The 19,409-nt window shown below is 48.9% G+C and overlaps 1 protein-coding gene across 1 annotated transcript in view; it reads right to left on the bottom strand.

Moving 5' to 3' along the window:
* Positions 1-380: 380 nt before the first annotated feature.
* LOC102435717 (pancreatic lipase-related protein 2-like) overlaps positions 381-19,409 on the bottom strand; it is a 19,785-nt gene continuing 756 nt past the window's right edge. The window contains exons 2-12 of the mRNA XM_023753335.1: positions 17,616-17,770; positions 15,789-15,914; positions 13,831-13,965; positions 13,042-13,153; positions 12,024-12,143; positions 10,375-10,494; positions 7,022-7,140; positions 6,434-6,563; positions 4,045-4,156; positions 2,767-2,934; positions 381-444 (exon numbers count right to left, since the gene is read on the bottom strand). Of these exons, the coding sequence (XP_023609103.1) occupies positions 381-444; positions 2,767-2,934; positions 4,045-4,156; positions 6,434-6,563; positions 7,022-7,140; positions 10,375-10,494; positions 12,024-12,143; positions 13,042-13,153; positions 13,831-13,965; positions 15,789-15,914; positions 17,616-17,770 (1,361 nt within the window). The remainder of the gene's footprint in view (positions 445-2,766; positions 2,935-4,044; positions 4,157-6,433; positions 6,564-7,021; positions 7,141-10,374; positions 10,495-12,023; positions 12,144-13,041; positions 13,154-13,830; positions 13,966-15,788; positions 15,915-17,615; positions 17,771-19,409) is intronic.

Here is a 19,409-nt window from a genome sequence, read left to right on the forward strand (position 1 = left end):
AACTGGCCAGGGCCTGGGCTCTAGTCTGAAAAATCATTTCCAAAACGTGACCCCAGAACCCAGAGGATGGCAAACTAACACCTCAATGTCAACCTGAGGGCATTAAACATTTATTACCACAAAGATACAAGAGAGCACCACATTTTTTTCTTTAAATATACTTTATTGATTTTTTGCAGAATGGAAGGGAGAGGGATAGGGAGTCAGAAACATTGATCATCTGCCTCCTGCTACTGGGGATGTGCCCACAACCAACTACTGGGGATGTGCCCACAACCAAGGTACATGCCCTTGACCGGAATCGAACCTGGGACCCTTCAGGATGCAGGCCGACACTCTATCCACTGAGCCAAACCGGTGAGGGCCAGAGCACCACATTTTTAACAAGGGTAAAGGGTCTGTAACCTTTTATGTTTCACAGTCTTGCGACTGCAAAAATTATACCTGCGGAGGAGAACATGTTCAGTGTGAGGCTTGGCAGCTTGTGAAAATGTCACCTCAGGTGAGTAAACAGCATTTAGCCAAACCCTGGAATTCAGGCCTTTTTGCCTGAAAGGCTCATCTGCACAATGCAGAGTCCAGGTGGTTCTTACTAAGCAAAATCACTTAAAGAATACCCTCTCTTCCTATGGCCTTTTAACAAGCTAAAAGTGAATCAGCTATGTCAGACCACACATTTTATTCAAAACCTGTGGCTTTGGGTGGGACTGGCATTGAATTTGGGGACTGAGATGCCCCCACCTGCCTAGAGGGGACTTTCCCTAGAGTTCAGAACCTGGAGGGTTCTTCATGCATTGCTTCTGGGAATGGAAAATGTGGCAGCCACTTTGGGAAACAGTCTGGCAGTTCTTCTAAAGGTTAAACATAGTAGTTACCACATAACCTAGCAATTCTGCTCCTAGGTATGTACCCAAGAGGAATGAAAACATATTTCCACACAAAAACTTGTACATAAATGTTCACAGCAGCATTATTCATAATAGCCCCAAAGTGGTAACATCCCTGATGTCCATCAACTGCTAAATGGATAAATAAAAGGTGGTATATCCTTATAACAGAATATTATTTGGCAGTAAAAAGGAATAAAGTACTGATACATGTTACAACATGGATGAACCTTAAACATGGTATGCTTTGTGAAAAAAGCCAGTCACAAAGGACTATATATATTGTGTGACTCCATTTATATGAAATGTCCAGAATAGGAACATCTATCCAAATAGAAATCAGGTTGCCCAGGGCTGGAGAAAAGGGTTGGGAGGTTATGGGATGATGGCTGATAGGTGTGGGTTTTTTGGGAAGGGTGATGAAATGTTCTAAAATTGACCTTGGAAATGATTCCACAACTCTGCACATATACTGAAAATCACTGAAGTATACACTTTAAATGGGTGAACACAGGCTATGAAAATTGTATCTCCATAGAGATGTTGGGGGGGAAAGACCATGGAGGGATGTCACTCCTGAAGAGGGTGAAGCCCACCAAGCTGGGGCAACAACCCAGCCATGAGATGCAGGACACCTGGCCTCCTCCTTTTCCTGTGGGCGTCTTTGGCTAAAGACGAGCCTCCCTCAGGACCCAGCTTCAGAATGTGGCTCCTTGCGAGGAAGCCCTTATATGGGGTGAGATGTATTGGCATTTGGAATATATAGGGGTGAGCTGTCCCGTATTTGGAAACAAAATCTACCCTCACCTCCACCTAAATGCTGTGAAACCCAGACAGTTCCACAATGCATTCCCCACCCAGGGTTTACAGAACCTTAGCTCCGCCTGCTGTGTGAGCTGGGCGGGCACAGTGGAACAAGGGCTGGATTGGAGGTCAGAGGCCTGGGGTCCAAGTTCTGGTCGTGCCTCAGGCTCAAGCTCTGCTCTTGAATAAACAAATTACTGGCACAGCCCCAGTGACCTCTGACCCTTCCAGCACCATGCCCAGGAATCAGGCCTATGACCATGTACTGTCAGCACAGCTAAGTCATGCAGCTGAGCAAGGTCTTCGTATGTGTTTTTGAAAATAGTTTGCAAATACTCTTCCCTCTGGCTTTCCTGGGTGGCCTTAGACAAGTTATCTGACTCTGCGAACTCCACTCTTCTCATCTTAACATAAGAGCAGTTGAGAGGTGATTGAGTTTCCTTCAGACGCTGACATCTGTTGTTTTGTATCATCCTCTATTAAGGTAGCCTTCTTGCCATATTGTAAACACTGTTATGATCTCTCCCTAATCTCACCAAGTAAGATTTCATCCTCTCAGCAAGAGAAGAGCTTGCCACTGTGAGCTAGATCCTCACACAGTCTGTATTCCTCTCAGGCCACAGTCTCCAAACAAAACAATTTGTATGAATAAATGCACCCAACGGAAATAAACCCAAGATTTCCTACAGCTACTGCCCAGGTGCATTCCTTCTTGTTTGAGATAAAACGGAGTCTCCAATTGGCCTGTTTCTTGAACCTATGCCTTACAATTGATGTCTTGCTCCGGCCAAGTTGAATTTGGCTTAAGGAAAATCATGATTGATTTTTCTAAGTAAATCAGATGGGTAGATGGAAAGATGCAGAGTTGAGAGGAATAGTTGGGTAGATGAATGGCTGCATGGATAAGTGGATAGGTCAGTGGTTAAGTGGATGGAGAGAAAGGGATGAAGGAATGGGTGGGTAGAAGGATATGTAGGTGGATGGGTGGGTGATTGAATGTATGCATGTATGTTTGCACAGATAGATTGATAAGGAAATACAGAAACAAGACTTAGGTGCAATGAATGATACTCACTCAGTCCCATCTTCTCCACTTTGCACTGTGATATTCAAAGCCCCCAGTTTGTACTGGAAGATATTTAGCCAATGCTTTTCCCAGAGAAACGTAACCTTCTGGATTTTTCCAACGTTGATGTCCACATCTATGTCACGCACATGTTTTGCATCTGGTTTGAGGGATCCTCTGCAAACATAGACATAAAGTGTTCTATCAGCTGGATAGATGAATACTATGGTGATAGCAACCTGTTGTTACTCCAAACAATAGCTGTTGCTGTTGGCTTTCTGCAATTCCCTTGACTGCCTCCATACACATCCAGGGCCGCTAAAACACAAACGTATCTGTGAAGAACACACCTTTAGAATAATACTGGACTCTAGATTCCCACTGTCTTGATTGGTACCTAGAGGGAAGTCAACTACTTGGGGCGGCATATTGACTCTTTAATTTCACTGCAGGACTCCTTATCTTTCTTTAAAGATTCATGTGCTCCAGCCGGGGGCATCTGTGGGCATCTCATATGTAAGATAACAAGTAGTCAAAGAACTTTAACTTAATGTGAAAATTATTATGCAAACTTAGTGCAAACACAGAATCTAATTTTACAGCACAGTTATCCAACACATTTTTACCAAGAGCCTCATATACCAACAAAAGCTAGGTGCTGAGGCTACCATCACAACAGGAAGCTAGCTTATGCTTCAGGTGGAACACAGCTCACGTGGGGGAAGGGGTGTGTGTGTGGGATGGGAAGGAGTTGCCATATAAATGTGCCTTGTCTAAGGAGAACATGATATTCATAAAACTTAAGCAGGGCCTTGTTGCTGTGGCTGAGAAATAGAATGTGGACTCATGAACCAGGAGGTCACAGTTCAATTCCTGGTCAGGGCACATGCCCAGGTTGTGGGTTTGATCCCCAGTAGGGGTTGTGCAGGAGGCACCTGATCAATGATTCTCTCTCATCATTGATGTTTGTATCTCTTCCTCTCCCTTCCTCTCTGAAATAAAATTGTAAAAATTAAAAACAACAGCAACCCCACAGCTTCAGCAGGAAGGAAGCAGTGATTGGCCATCCAGAAGGAGTCAGCCTTTAAAATCTCGAGTGCTTCCTCTCTGGGCCTCCCTCTTCTCCTATGGGGTGATTGAATTAGATGCTAAGAGACATTCTTTGACTCTGACATTCTACGATTCAAAGGTTCTGTATGGCTAGATGTATGTAGAAGTTTACATCCAATCTTGCATTAATAATCTATTAGGGAAAGTATGGTCATTTCGCTTTACTATCAGACTTACTTGAAAATTTCATATTGCTTTGAGTTTCCATTGCTTCCATATAAAGCAATCCTGAAGGACCCACTCCTTGTCTTTTTTCCAGCCAGTGTGACTGATACCCTGTATCTCCAACCTGTGCAAAGAAAAGATACTATCAGTTCAATGAACTCATCTTGTTGAAAAAAAAAATGACCCATGGGAGCATTCTTGTTCCAAGCTCTGAATCCCCCATGAGTGGGAGGTAAGGGTGAATATAACGAATGGTTTCCTTCAATGCAGGTGGGGTCCCAGGAATTCTGATGGTAGGTGGGGGTGAGGGACTCAGGGGGAAGTAAATATTGCAGCTCAGCATAATCTCTTCCCAACTAGCCAGGTATGTGTTCCGATGGATGGAGGTTGGCTGGTTACTATACCCGGGTACCCAGGTGTCCACCACGGACTGTACCAGAAAGACCACTGGGAGAGGGAGACGTCTGGGCTCCAACATTTGGATAAATCACTTACTGTTGCCTTCTTTGTTTTGATTTTTGTTATTTTCCCATGCCATGCACATATTCTCAGTGGGAAAACAACACAGATAATTATTTAAAAATGAATAAACCCTTTCTCAGCACTCTGTCCACCTGCCCTCCATCTCAGGGTCTTCCCAGTTTGGTTGTAGACTTAACCAAGCCCCGCGGGGTGATTTGCTGCCCGGGGACAATTGGCATTGTCTGGAGATGTTCTTGATTGTCCCACCCAGGGAATGGGGTGGGTGGGTGCAGGGCTCGTGGCATCTCCCTGGTAGAGGCCACGGATTTGCTAAACATACTGCAATGCACAGGACAGCCCCCCAGGAACAAGTGATCCAGTCCCGGATTCCAGTAGAGCTGAGGTTGGGATACCCTGACCTAGACCTTTCTATGAGCATTTACACACACACATATGACTGTATAAAAAGTTAGGGTTTTGCCTGTATAGTTTGGCACAATGGGTCAGTGTTGACCCATGAATGAGGAGTCATGGTTTGATTCCTGGTCATGGCACAAGCCCGAGTTTCAGGCTTGATCCCCAGTAGGAGGTGTACTGATCAATGATTCTCTCTCATCATTGATGTTATTATTTTATCCTCCCTTTCCCTTCCTCTTTGACATCAATAAAAATATATAGGCGTTTTCCCCTTCGGTAAAGAGTATGCACTGTTCTTCTCTATTCTCTCCATCCATCCAAACGCCAGACTGAGTCACCGCCCTTTCTTGTCCAGTCCTGTGCTCCATAAGGTCGGCCTCCCCAGGGGTCCTTGCCATTGGCTTTCCCTTGGGTTCTGCCCATCAGAGGCTTGCAAGGAGGCCAGTGGCAGGAGGAGGGAGATGGAGGTGCTTGCTCCCCTGCAGCCTCCTTGCTTTAGTACCAGGTTCTGGCAGTAGCTGGCTTCACTCCATTCCTGGAGCCCCACAGTCACTAGATTCTGGGCGCCTCAGTATCCCTCCTTTGATATTTCAACCCTGTCCCCACATCCAAAAGCGGGCCTTCCAATGAGGTCTCCTCGTACTACTTGAATGAGCTCTGTCTTCTGCAGAGACCCTGACTGGAACAGGATATATTCGGTGATATTTTGCTATTTCCTTTTTTACTTAATATGCCTTAGAGGTTTTCTAGATCCTTCCTTGAATGATTACATACAGGATGTGGTTGTTTAACAAGTGGTGGATATCTAGCATTCTCCCGCGTTCTTTTTGTGTTAAAATCAGTGCTGCGGTGAACATCCTTGAATACCTTCTCCTGCACACATGCAAGTGTTTTCCTAAGGTGCGTTCTGACTTAAAGGAATATGTTTGTAAGACTATATAGATACTCCCAATTGTTATTGTTTATGCTAAGTGTCGCGAATGTAACATGAAATACTGTGTGTAAACAGTGTTTTGTGAAGTGCTGCATAAATGTTTTTCAATGTAAATCTCTCTTGGAAAATACATGCTCTTCTGTTTAGCCATCATGTAATATTAATTATAACAAACAAATCTTGATGCTTTTACTATCTTTTTTTATGTGAGAAGCTGGGCAAAATAACACCAAAACCACATCATGCTCACGTGTGTGTAAACAGGGGGACTAGCATGGTGGGTAATCACGGGGTGCCTTTGCCCCATCTTGCCTTCTTCTGTTCATGGATCCGTCCTTCCTGCCACAGGGTTGGGTGGACATGTGACCAGCCAGGGCCATTCACGGTCGATCTACTCCATGGTCAGGATTATTGGTTAAAGGGGTGAACGTGAGAGGCAAGACACATGCCATTCTACCGTCCTTCCATTATCATTTAAGCTGGCTGGTGTTGAGTTTCTATCCATTGCTACCAAGTGTCCTAACTAAGATGGTTGATATACCTTTTAAAATCATTTGCAGCTTTTAAATGGGTACAATGGAAACTTACGAGCAAAGTTACCACTGGCTCCTGTGTTCAGGAAAAACGTTTGTCCCACGGCGCTGGTGTTGCCCTGATATTGGTCAGCATAGTGCCCCATTTTGGGGCATCCTGTGACTGGACAAGGAAAACAGCCATTCTAGTGGAAAAACAAAAATTTGTGTGTGAGTGGTAGGCCTTTCACTCATTCACTCACTCTATTGATCAATTCATCTTACCATCCATGCATCCATCCCTCCCTCCCTCCCTCCTTCAATCATCCACTCATCCATCTAATCATCTTTCTATTCATCTGTCCATCTACTCTCCATCCATTCATTAATGCATTCATCTCACCCATGCCGTCCAGGCATCCTTTGAGAATTTTTCAGAATGAAAAGTTGGGGATCTAGGGAAGGCCCCCCCCCCATCAGGTCTGGGCCATGCACCGCCTGCCCACCCCGCTCCCCGGAGGAAGAAGGCTCTGCGAGGTTCAGCATTACCAGCACCTCCTCTTACTAGTCGTGGAGTTACATCTCTGCTCTGTTCCAAGCCACAGGGACAAAACCAACAACAGCAGAGCCACCCCACCCTCCCCAGGCCCCTGGGGAGACCCACCTTCTGAAACTCCTCGTAGGAGGCACACGGGTAGCCCAGGAAGCCATCGGGGTTGAGGATGCTGCTGGCGTAGTACTTGTAGCTTCTCAGGTGATTGCAGGCTGCAAAGTCTCGGGTTCCTGAGGAAGCAAAAGCCCCTGGAGCTCACAGGAGACTCTCACTTTTGGAGCTTAAAAGTTTTGATCTGAATAAGGAGGCACCTCCTCATTTCATAAAGGGTTGTCAGCATTCCCGAATACCTCGGTCACAATTCCAAGTTCCTATCATTGACTTTGACATACTTTGGGGCAAATAGTTAATGATCAACATTTACAGCACATAGAGGTGGTATCTGGGGGCTTCTTTAGTCATGGGGTTTGGCTCTGGTCGCTTTCCTCTGCCCACCACGTGCCTGTGTGCTGAGCAGGGCTTGCTCGGGGCTGGGCATGTGCTGGGGAGGGATGAGTTCTAACAAGGACGTGTGTTCTATCCTGCAGGGGCCAATCATCTGCCAGAAGTGAAGGATGAGGGCTGGGGGCTTAGGAGAGAGTGAGAAAAATATATACAGAAAGGAGAGACAGAGAGAGAGAGAGAGGTTTCCGGGAAGAGAGAGAGGGAGAGAGAGGGGCAATAGCTTTCCAAGGGAATCTTACACTGTCAGCCAGTTGTTGAATGTTAAGGCCCAGATGCTTGGTCTTCTGATTTTTCATGAGAAACCTGCATCTTGACTTTGACATGATAATGTTTCATGCTTACATGACAGCAGTGCATTCCCTCTTTAAAACCAGTCCCTGTGAAGGCCGACCACAGGCTGCTGTGGCAGGGCTGGGCCAGAGGGCCCCAGTTTGAGAACCAGAAACCATACCTGCAGGGCCTGTCCCAGGAATGCAGCTTTTCTGTGCCCATGGCCCCAGGCTGAGAAATTCCTCCTCCTTGGAAAGCCTGAGGTCAAAGCAGTGGAGACCAAGGTCCCCTGGGGCCTAGACCACTGTGTCACTGCATTTTATCTACCACCCTTTTCTTTAAACTCAAGTCCTCTAATTTGAATAATTGTGAGGGGTTTTTTTGTTTTTGTTTTTTTTCATTTCTCCAGCTCCTCGGTACAAAACCTCCCATGGCGTGATGCACAGTGACCCAGACATACCTGGGGACCACTTCTGGGAGGTCTGGGGTCCTCTTTGTGCTGGTGGATTAGCTCTGCCGGCCCCAAGGCCCAGCAACTCCCGCAACAGCACTCATCACCAGGCAACACAACCTATTTCCACCTTAATTGTTTCTTTCATCCAGAATTGCTGCCCAGGGATCCATAATAGAGGGGCTAGTGGATTTAATTGTTCCTCCAGCCCAGCGCCTGGGTGACTGGGAGCCCACACAATAGACACACATCCTGTGGGCTTGTTCACTCTGAATTGCCTCTTTAATTAAAGCTGGGCTCCTTGCTATTATGTGGGCCCTGCTGGTGGCTTCTGGGAGGGGCAGCCTCATTGTGACTCAGAGTTCCTTCAGCTGGGTCTTCCCTGGAGTTACCTGGTGCTGGGCAGAGAGCTCAAAGGCTCCATTGGCTGACGGTGGATGTGGGCTACTGCTTTATCCACTCTATTCGTTCACATTAAGCACATGGAATATTCAATACCACAGAAGCCTCTCTGCTCAGTGGAGTAGACTGTACTGAGCGCCTGCTCTGGGACAGCCCTGAGCAGGGTACTGGGGTGTCTGGGATGCCCAGGAAACTCCCAGCGGAGACAAATAAACACTAAAATGAAATGATGGCTGACTCAAAGCCTCCATGTGCAGGGGGAGATGAAGCCTGGTCTCCAGGGAGAGGCAACAGGAGAAGAGCAGAGGCCAGACAAGGACAGGTGATGGAGGTGGTGCTGTAAGTCACCTAATTATAGGGGGACTGAGCCTGTCTCTCACGTAAACACAGACCTCATGCGGACAAAAAAGGTGCCACATACTAAACCTGACAAACTCAGGGGAGGCCTGCATGGTGGCCTTACAAACTCAGAGGCTGAAAGTAACCACCCGAACATAAAAAATCCTAATTAAAAGCTGGTCATGGAGGGTAGTCCTGTCCCAGGCCTGTGGCTTCCTTGACAAAGGTCAATCTTTTTTTTTTTTAATCCTTACCTGAGGATATGTTTATTAATTTTAGAGAAAGAGGAAAGGAGAGAGAGAAACATTGACGTGAGAGAGAAATATCAATCAGTTGCCTCCCGTATGCGCCCTGACCAGAAATCAAACCCAAAACCATTTTGGTATATAGAACAAAGCTCCAACCAACTGAGCCATCTGGCCAGGGTGACAAAGAAACATTTCCTTAAGTGAAACTGTTTTCTTTTTGCATCTAAGAAAACACACCTTTTACATAACAGAGTAATCTTTTCCAAATTCCTCAAGGAACCCTCTTATAAGAGCATCAGACCCTAGAACCCTTCACTGTGACCTTGTTCCCCAAATACCACCTCTATGTGCTGTCAGTGTTGATCATTAGCTATCCTGTTCCCACCAATGTAAAAGAATGTGCCCTCTATTTTACTTTTTATCCAATTCCAGAGATTTCCCTTTTTACTTTCCTCCCCCTCCCTCATCTACCACCCGTGGATTTCATGGAACCCCTATGTCTCCTCTTTTTATTCTAATGTATAAAATAAGCCGTAAAACTGCCGTTCTCCGGAGCATGTTCTCAGTCCGTTGAGATTTTGCGGCCCAGCAATTGTCATCAGTTTGGCTCCAATAAACTCATAAAAATTCTCTACAGGTTTGGACATTTCTGACATTGACACCCACAAGCCTCATCCCCCCTAGACCTCCAGGCTCCACCCGCTCCATGCACACGCTCCCCAAACCCACGGAACATGTCCCCACTCGGTCCTTTTACCAGCTCAGTCCCTTTCCCATCCTAGCACCTGCCCACAGCAAAGGGTAAGAACGTCAAAGCCCTCCAAGCCTTTGTACCTGCCCTTCTAGGAGCAAGCAGTGCAAGCAGCTGGGGTGGGGGTGGGCACAGCTAGAACTGGTGTTTGCCAATGTGCCGGTCCAGCTCAGGCCTCAGCATCCTCATGAGGGGGAACGACCCAGGCTGGGGACTCAAGGGTCCCAGGTTTTATTGGGTACGAGGTTGGGACTTTGCAGCCAGAAATTGAACTTTAATATGAGGTGGCCTTGGGCAAGTTTGATAACTGTTCAGACCCAGTTTCTTCAGCTGTAAACTGGGGATAAGCAGAGTAATTCCCTCATGGCGCTGTGACAATGCCTGGGACAGAATGAGCACGCAGTACGTGGAGGCAAATTCAGTGCTACCAGGGCCCGGCCATGCATCCAGCCTTCTCCCCAGGGAGGGCACTGCCCTCTTGCTTTGCTAATGCACGTACCTTCCCAGAGTCCATTTATATCAAAGAAGGGTGAAAGGATATTTTTGTGACATCCTGGCATTTGCTCTCCTCCGTTTGGATAGAAATCCAGATGGCCCACCTTCTGGCTCATTCCAAAACCTGAAACATCGGAAGCGGCGGTGAGCAGGGAGGGAAGAGGTCCCGAGGCCAGGTCATGGCCCCAGAGAGCATCCAACTCCTTCCGACCAGAGCGAGAGTCTTATTGGTGAACTGTCCCCTCAGCACAGCCACCCCACCGGGCTTTGTAGATCCCTCTCCAAGATGAGCCCGTAGCAAGAAAGGAAGGGGGAGTGAGCAGAGGCAGTGAGCATGCCTACATGTGCATTTGCATGTGTGTCTGTCTGTCTGTCTGTCCTGGGGAGGCTGTGAACAATACCGATATCCCCTGATACCATTATGCATCATAGACACCTATCAGGACTGGTGCAATTCCCATTCCTTTACTCATTCTGAAATTTTTGATTTCTATGTTAGAAGGTTATGTTGAGATCTCATTGTTGTATTGAGAGCCCAGCATAATGGCTGGACGCTTTGGCTTTTTAAGCACACAGACCCGTGATCACAGCCTGGTCCTATTTACATACTCCGTGATCTCAGGCAATTACTAAAGTTTTTCAAGCCTCTGTGTCCTCAGCTATGAAACAGTAATAATAATGCCCACTTTCTAGTGTTGTTACCATGATTAATGAGCAAGTATATACAAAATGTCCAATGCAGCCCATGGTAACCATCACTATTATTTAAAACATACTCTTGTTGGCATGTTTCATGAGCGGTTACATAAGGAAATATTGAGAAAAGAACATTGAGTTTATGTAATATTAACTTTTTACATAATATTATTTATTTTAAATTTTCATTTCCTTAAACTAACAACAACTCACCCATTTTATTTTAGAAGCATTAAGTAAAGGAATATAATTTGTTTCCAACAACACAAACTAGAACCAAAGTTTCCACAAAAGAAGTGAGCAAAATATTCAAACATTAACTTTGCATTTTGCAAGTATAGGTGAAGCATCCTATATAATAAAACCCGGACATGCAAATCGACCGAACAGTAGAACAATCTGTTGATATAATGCACACTGACCACAGGGGGCAGACGCTCAATGCAGGAGCTGCCCCCTGGTGGTCAGTGCGCTCCCATGGGGGGAGCACCGCTCAGCCAGAAACTAGGCTCACAGCTGCAGAGCTTGAGGGAGCCTCTCCTGCCTCCAAGGGAGGTAGCACTAAGGAGCAGGGAGCCTGGCTTCTGGCTGGTGAGCACAGCAGTGCTGGCAGAAGCCTCTCCCGCCTCTGCAGCAGCACTGAGGACCCTCAACATGTCCCCTACAAACCACCCCCCCCGCCACCAGAGCAGGAATGGATAGTGGAGCCTAGGGAAGGTCACAGGGTTTGAGGACTGACCAACAGCCTTCCATAGGCTACAAAAGTGTTTGTCTGACCTGCCTGGGTCCACAGGCTGATACCACTGGTGCTGGGCTGGCTGTTGATTTGTAGTTGGCACCCAGTTTGACTGGTTGGCATCCAAGCTATTACAGTAGTTAACCATTTTGAATACCACCCCTGGACCTACTCTTACCAGTTACAGCCCTGGTCACCAAGAAGTGGAGTGAGGCACTCACCTAGGTAAGGGACTGTGGGTGAGGTGTCTGTGTGAATCACATCCACAAACATGGCGTCCGATGGGTCCAGCCTCACCTCCTCAGGCATGCCCTGGAAGCCTGGTTCTGCCGGATCCAGTCCTGAAAGGGGGAGGTGGACAGTGACAAACCAGGTTCCAACCACTGGACCCACAAAATCCATGCGGCTTTCTGCCTGAAGCAGCGGCTGTGCCCAGCTCATCTTCAAAGAGAAGCAGAGGGTGGGAGGAGCAAGGCCCACAGTCTCAGTGACCTATATTCTAGCCCAGGTTCTGCTCAAGGTCAAAGGCATGTCTTCCCTCAGCCTCAGTTTCCTCATCTGGAAAGTGGGAATAACAGCAACCTACCTTATGGGGCTATTGTGAAAGCCCCACGCAAAGATGTAAGAGAAAGAACTTTGCAATCTGAAAAAGTCTTTGAAAACATAATCTATGAATCCCCCATCCTTCCCCCAATGCCTAGCACACAGCCCTGGGCAAAGGAGACAGCCATCACACTGTTTGCACAGTGACATACACACGGGACTCAGTGGTGTCTGTGTCTATGTCTTGTGTGCCTTCATTTGCCTAGTGATTCATTCATTCATTCTTATTATCTACCAAGTGCTTCCTGTGACAGGTCTCAGCGACTTTCATTTTCTGCCTGTAGCTGGCACAGACACGACAATTAATAATTATGGAACTGATGAATTCGTATTAAAAAACCATTTCACTGTTTAAAAATCTGCCGTACTCTCGCTATAATAATCCTAAGTCAGGAATTGAATGTGCTAGTTACATTTTTTCTTTTTTAATAAACGTGTTTTCATTTACAATCTTATATCTTTTGTAATTTACATGAAAATGTATAGGCAATTATTATTTAAATCTAAGTCTGGCAGCACCTAAAATCAGTGTCTCTGGAGGACTGTAGGGGCGCCCTTGGCCATGAGAAGTGCCTGTGTCTGGGCTTCCATTGCCCTACAGGCCCGCCCCTGTCACCCCACCCCCGCACCCCTTACCTGTGATCCTGCCCACGGAGCCCCCCAGCCTTCGGCCTGCCTCGCCAGCCGCATGCGCACCCAGGCTGTGGCCAATGATGTGCACGTTCTCCAAGCTGTAGCCCATCTTGGTCTGTGGAAGGATGGCGTAGTCAGGGACCCCAGGCCATGGTGAGGATGCCCTGGCTCAGGGAAGGGGATGGGACAGGTCTCTGCAGGAATGACCTTGCTCCAGGACCACCTAGGACAGCGTGACCGGACCCTGGGCCACCGCAGTGTCTGAGTCCCTGTGCACAGGCTGGGGGGAGAAAATCGGGGAAAGGGAGGGAAAAGGCGGTAGCGACAGTGCGGACCAGGGGCCTCTGTGTCCACTGCAGGCGGCCTGAGGAGCATGACTGGGCACTGCCTGCTCCATCCACACCCACCGCGGCCTCCCTCCCCTACCGCAGGGCCTGGGCCTGCCTGGAGAGCCTGGGTAGCTGGCCCAGCTCTGGGGTGCTCGGGAATAGACCCTTTCTGAGAAAGAAGACCCATCTTCTGGGCTGACAATTCCCAGAACAGCCTCCAAGTACGGCTTATTTCAAAAGGGGAAACCAAGGCCCAAAGTGGTTCCTTTGCCCCAGGCCACTAGGGATCTTCAGGTCACTCCAGGAGGGGAAGGCTGCAGTTTCACCTTAGGAAACGCCCCTCTGTGTGTCCAGGCTTCCAGGCCCAGCCCCTGCGCACCAGACCCCAGGCTGTCTCTGGGTGCACGGGGTCTGCCTGCCCCCTCGGGGCCCTCCCCACAGGATGGGGCTCAGGAGGATTTACCGACAGCCCTTGTATTAAGAACGCTGTCTCGGCTCCCACGACTCGAATGTTGTGGACGGCTTGGTTGTAACCAGTCCTGGACCCACGCATCCAGTCCACGCAGATGCAGTTCACCTTCTCCACCTTAAACATTCTCTGGGGAGAAAAAACAAGAGGGAGAATCCAATGTATTAACAGGCACAGGCCGCACACTCCAGAGACAGGAATTCACAGCCACCAAACATCTCATTTGTGTCAGAGTTTTCATATTCCTCCCACTTGTCCTAATCCTCACCATTTCACCAGGAACCGGTACCTGATCCCCACTTAACAGATGTGAACACTGAGGCCTGGATGGAGTAAGTACTGGCCGAAGGTCTCCCAGATGGTTATTGACACAGCCAGGCAGGAAAAGGATCGCTTACTACATCAGGGCTTAGCCCACTGTTATGGGAGGGCCAGATCCACCTGCTCATATAAATCAAGTTGTATTGGGAACAGCCACACCCCTTTGTTTACTTATTCTCTCTCCCTCTGCTTTGGAGCAACAACAGGGTTGAGTGGAAACCATATGACCTGCAAATGCTAAACCATTTACTACCCAGTCCTTGACAGGAAGTTGGCTGCCACTTGTACTAAGTTTGCTGACACTGTACTAGGTGCTGAAGCCACGGTAGAGCTGCTGTTATGTTCCCAACAATGCGTAGGTGGGAGCTAGAAGGTATTAACAGACAAGATGACATTTAGATGGAGGCAGCTACAACTCTCCCCACATGTGCATCTTTTACATTATGTGGTGTGGCCGCCGTGTGCTGCCCAAGCTCAGACTGGTCCCGTGATGAGACCAAATAACTGTCAGAAAGAGCCACTGCAGAGCCTGTGTTCATTGGAGGATGGCCTGGACTACCCCGGGGAGTGAGGCAGGGAGAAGTTGCCGGGAGGCCAGGGCCTGGGGATGGACACGTCCCCCTGACTCTCCCAGCTCCACATTCACTTGGCGTCCTTCTGGGACTTAGGTACACGTGTGAACGCCCAAACCACCAGAGGAGCAGCCCATCCTTTGGAAAAAGCTGCTCGAGGTCTCCCCCAGTGCAGACTAAGCTGAAAAGCCATGCCCCTGAGCACTTCTAAAGGACTAAATCTGAAAGACACAAGGGTTGTGGTATTTTAATAGACAAGGAGAACCTTGGCTTTGCATTCCCCACCTCTGGGATTCTACTCTGGGGCAAGTGTTGAACCTTCTCCTGCCTTAATTTCCTCATCTATAAAATGGGAACAATAACTCTACCTTTCTCACAACATTGCTGAGGAAAGGTCAAATGAGAAAAAGACTGTGAAATAATGATCACAGTGTCAGGCTCAGAGGAAGTGCTCAGAAAATGGATGTTATGAATAATAATTCATCACTAACATTCCTGATTCCTTCAGAACTGTGCCATCCAATACTGTGGCCACTGGCCCCGGGTGGCTATTTACAATGAATCAAAGTCCATAGAATTTAAAATCAAGTCTTTGGTCACACTCCCCGCATTTCAGGTGCTGGGTGAGCCCAGGGGAGCAGTGGCTCCTGGTTGGGACATGACGCCAAGGAGCCGTTCCGCCCTCACAGGGAGCTCTGTGGGACAGCAGGGTGTCAGGGGCCACGTTTACATGGGTTTCTAATGTCACACGGGGGCTTTACATAAACCACCCGAGACCAATGCCAGGGAATTTGCTGACGCCTCCGCTTCTGGGGCTTTTTGATTGGGCTCTGGGTCTCTTTGGTCTCCAGAAGAGAGGACAGGCTACAGGTCTGGGGGTCGGGAGAACTTGACAGTAGACACTCCGGAGGAACCAGGATTTCCTCAGAGTTTTGAGGAAGGAGCCTCTGTCCCTGGACGGTCTGCGTTCCCAGTCTCGGGGGCAGTGAACTGTAAAGTGTTTGAAGCTGGGTGCCGGGTGCTGGTCTCAGCGGGGAGTGGCCGGGGGCAGGGCCCTACCTGGCACATGTCCGTCAGCCATCTCTCCTCCCCCTTGTCTATGAAGCCGTGGATGATGAAGCGCGTCTTGCGGTCCAGATGGAAGTTTGAAGCATTCACAGTAGCCAGGTCCGTGGAGGAGATCCGCTGGTTAAAGTGGAAAAGGTGAATTGGGACGTTGGCCTTTCTAAGCCAATGGCCTGTGAGAGCCAGTTCCAGGGAGACTGGGTCGCGGGATCAGCTCCCACGAAGTTGGGTGGGGCTAGAACAGGAGTTCCTGCCCTGGGCTTTGAGAACAGGATTCAGAAGGTCCACGTTCATGGACTTCCTAGCATTTCTGTTAATTATGAAATTGGCAACAAGCCATGGTCATTGTAACAGCACTCTGTCACCAATGGGAGTCACAGGTATTTTCCGGTCACAGGACAGTGGTCGGAGTTGTCTTAAAAATCAGTTATTCTCATTACTATTTGTAGTGGCCGTAGTTAGACCAACCCGTGGACCATGTTATTTTGTGAGATAATAATACAGCAGCATAGATATGGCTGGGACATATATTTGCTTTTCAAATGTTCTGATAACTGTTTTTCAATATAATTGGTTTCCTTTGCAATCCAATGTGTTTTATTTCGCATTTAAATACATTCTCCTGAGAAGGGATCCCTCGGCTACCCCAGAAGGTGGAAGATGTTCCTAGAATAGAAACAGTGAAGGACCACAGGCCAGAAGCACCAAAAAGAAGGGAAATGCGGTTCAGTGCAGACATGAGGGGCACCTCAAGCTTGTAGCATTTACGACTGACGCCAACATGCCAGGGGCCCCTTCACCAGCCCCCTGAACACCACGCCTGAAGTAGGATCAGAAGATAAAAACAGCCCAACCACCAGTCTAAGGGGACTCCCAGCTGGGGGCTATAAGGGGGAGTTTGTCACCTACAATCCCACCACAGCTGGCCTCAGGGATGGATGGCCAGTCACCTGCTCTCCAAACTGTCAGGGGTGGAGCTGTGAGCAGCTGAGCTCTGAGCACATTCTTCCTGGTCACTTCTAAGCACCTGGAAGAGCCTGTCCTGCCTCCACCCGCAGGCCTTCTGGGGACTGGAGGTCACTCCCAGGGCCCTTTTTGCTTTTGTGGTTAGATGCCCCTCTCACTCTGGCTGGAGTGGTTCCGTGGTCAGAGCATTGGCCCATGCATCGAAGGGTCACGGGTTTGATTCCCGGTCAAAGGCTTGCACCTGGGTGGCAGGTGTGATCCCAAGCCCCAGTTGGGGCTCATATGGGAGGCAACCATTCAATGTGTCTCTCTCACATCAATGTTTCTCCCTCTCCCTCTCTCTCTCCCCCTTTCTCTCTCTCTTATTTTCTTTCCCCTTCCATCCTCCCTTCCCGTCTCTAAAAAGCAATGGAAATAATATCCTCTGGTGAGGATTAACAACAACAACAACAAGTCCCTCTCCCACACCTGTCTTCTGGCTCATCAGGAAGGACTTACACCCCCACCCTCATTCCCTGAGCGGCTTCTCTCCTCCCACCCCCAGTGCAGGAAGAAGATGGACACACCAGGCCTGGATTTCCCCATAAATGCTGCTCCTACCCGCTTCCTCCCAGGATCTGGGGTCAGTCCCAGGAAGGCCTGTGCACAGTGTGTGGATTGTAGGTGTTTCTGGGCCCGGCACCCATAGACCTCATCAGGGGTTCCCGATCCTGAGGACTAAGGTGGCTGCCAGTGGAGAGGGAGCATCGCCCTGACCACCTCACGGCCCTGCCTTTTCCTTAGACAACTGCGTGCAGACTCCAGTGTGGGCGCCCCACTCCACCTGCCCTGCAGTCCCGCCAGGCCAGCTCTTACTTGGAAGCTGTTAGGATTCTCATTTGTGTAGAGAAGAAACCCGGTGTTGATGAGCTTGGGGGGCCAGGGGAATAGCTTCAGGGGCCGCTGTAAGATCCCTGTCCATGGCTTGTCATCAGGGAAGCAGCCGAAAGGTTGATAGCAGACCTCCTTTCCTGGGGCAGAAAGAGCAGCACACAGGACACTGTGAGTTCAGAAAAGGAGTGACCTCGCCTCAGCTACACAGGAGGCATTTCAGGGTGCAGCCCGGGCTGGCGAGGCCAATGCTGGGCTCCACCTGCTGTTAGTGCTCCCCAAATCCCACGGAGACAAGAATCGCCTGTGCACACTCCCAGCGCCTCCCTGGGCGATTCTGATTCACAGGGAGGGAGGGGGGCACCGGGAAGTGCATGTTTCATGCTGTTTTCACCCTGATCATCAGGCCAGAGGGGGATTGGCTGAGCTTCCTGGGAACCTTCTGCCTTAAAACTACCTCTTCCGGGAGAGCCCCAGGCGGCCCTTTACATGGCATCAGGTATGATAGTGCCTGAGATTCTGTATTGCAGAGATGCTGCTGGGTGGATCCTGACTCCGGCGCCACACCCAGCACAGCAGCCAATCCTGGGTGCGGTCCAATCCCCATGTCTTCATGTCACCCCTTGACGTACATTGTCCCACAATTTTTCTCTGTCATTTCAGGTTTTCCCTGTTGTTCTCAGAAAAGGTACATATCTTAACGCCAGGGATGACTGAGTTTTGCATAATTCTGTATACAGTAGGGGCTCAATACATGCAACCGATGATCCAAATAACCATGTCCACATCTGAGGTTCATTCCTCTAGAGTACACACAAGTATTTTCACAGAGAGTGCCCACTGAGGGCGCATGCTCAAATCCAGAGGATTTCAATGGCTCTTCTCCCTTAGGCTTCCTCCACTCCAAAATGGATGGTGCCAGAGGTTGGCCATTCACTCAAACACTGACAATAGTCATCAGTTTTTACCACCTGAAGCAAGAGTAGACTGTTTACTCTGTGCCAGATACCACACTAGCACTTCACCAGCATTATTCCCTTTAAGCCTCAAAATAGCCCATGAGTAAGGAATTACTTCCATTTTACAGATGGGAAAACCAAGGCACAGAGAGACAAAGTAAGCTGCCCAAGGTCACAGCCAATGGGGGGCCAGGATTTGAACTGGGGGAGTTTAATTGGGAATAAAGCTAGGCACTGAGGGGATGGAAAGACACATCAGGTACAAACCCTGCCTTGAAGGAGAGGAAATCTAACAGGGAAGGAATGATGATGACCTTGACTTCCTTCCAGGAAGAGGGACCAGTCCCAGACGAAGGGATGTGGAGACTAAAGCAAGTCTTGCTTCAGGTCGTAAATGCAGGAGCTTGAAGGCCAGGGTCAGGCACCTGTGCTTTTAGGTGGATAGTGAGTGGGAGGTACTGGTGAGTGTGGTGGGGCTTGTGCTCCATGAAGGTGTTTTCGGGAACCCAGTGTGGGTGGCTCAGAGGCAGGAGAGCCTGGGAGAGGTGGGGGTTGGAGTGGGGCAGTACAGGGGTGGTGGGTCTGAGAGGAAACAGGCATTCTAGTCTTGGGTGACGGTGGAAATGAAGGGAAGGGTGGAGAGACGGGGTAGGGAAGGTGCCTGAGCGTGGAGAAGTGAGTGTGAGGCGTGGTGGGAGGCCCTGATGGAGCTGCCTGGAAATTGGAGGGGAGACAGGGAGGTCGTGTGGAGCAGAGGCTGGGGAAAGGGGAAGTCACAGGAAAAGGGCAAGGAGAGGGCCAGAGAGTGACCTCTGTGGGA

This window comes from Myotis lucifugus, unplaced genomic scaffold (assembly GCF_000147115.1).
Source record: "Myotis lucifugus unplaced genomic scaffold, Myoluc2.0 scaffold_44, whole genome shotgun sequence".
In the NCBI taxonomy this organism is placed as follows: domain Eukaryota; kingdom Metazoa; phylum Chordata; class Mammalia; order Chiroptera; family Vespertilionidae; genus Myotis; species Myotis lucifugus.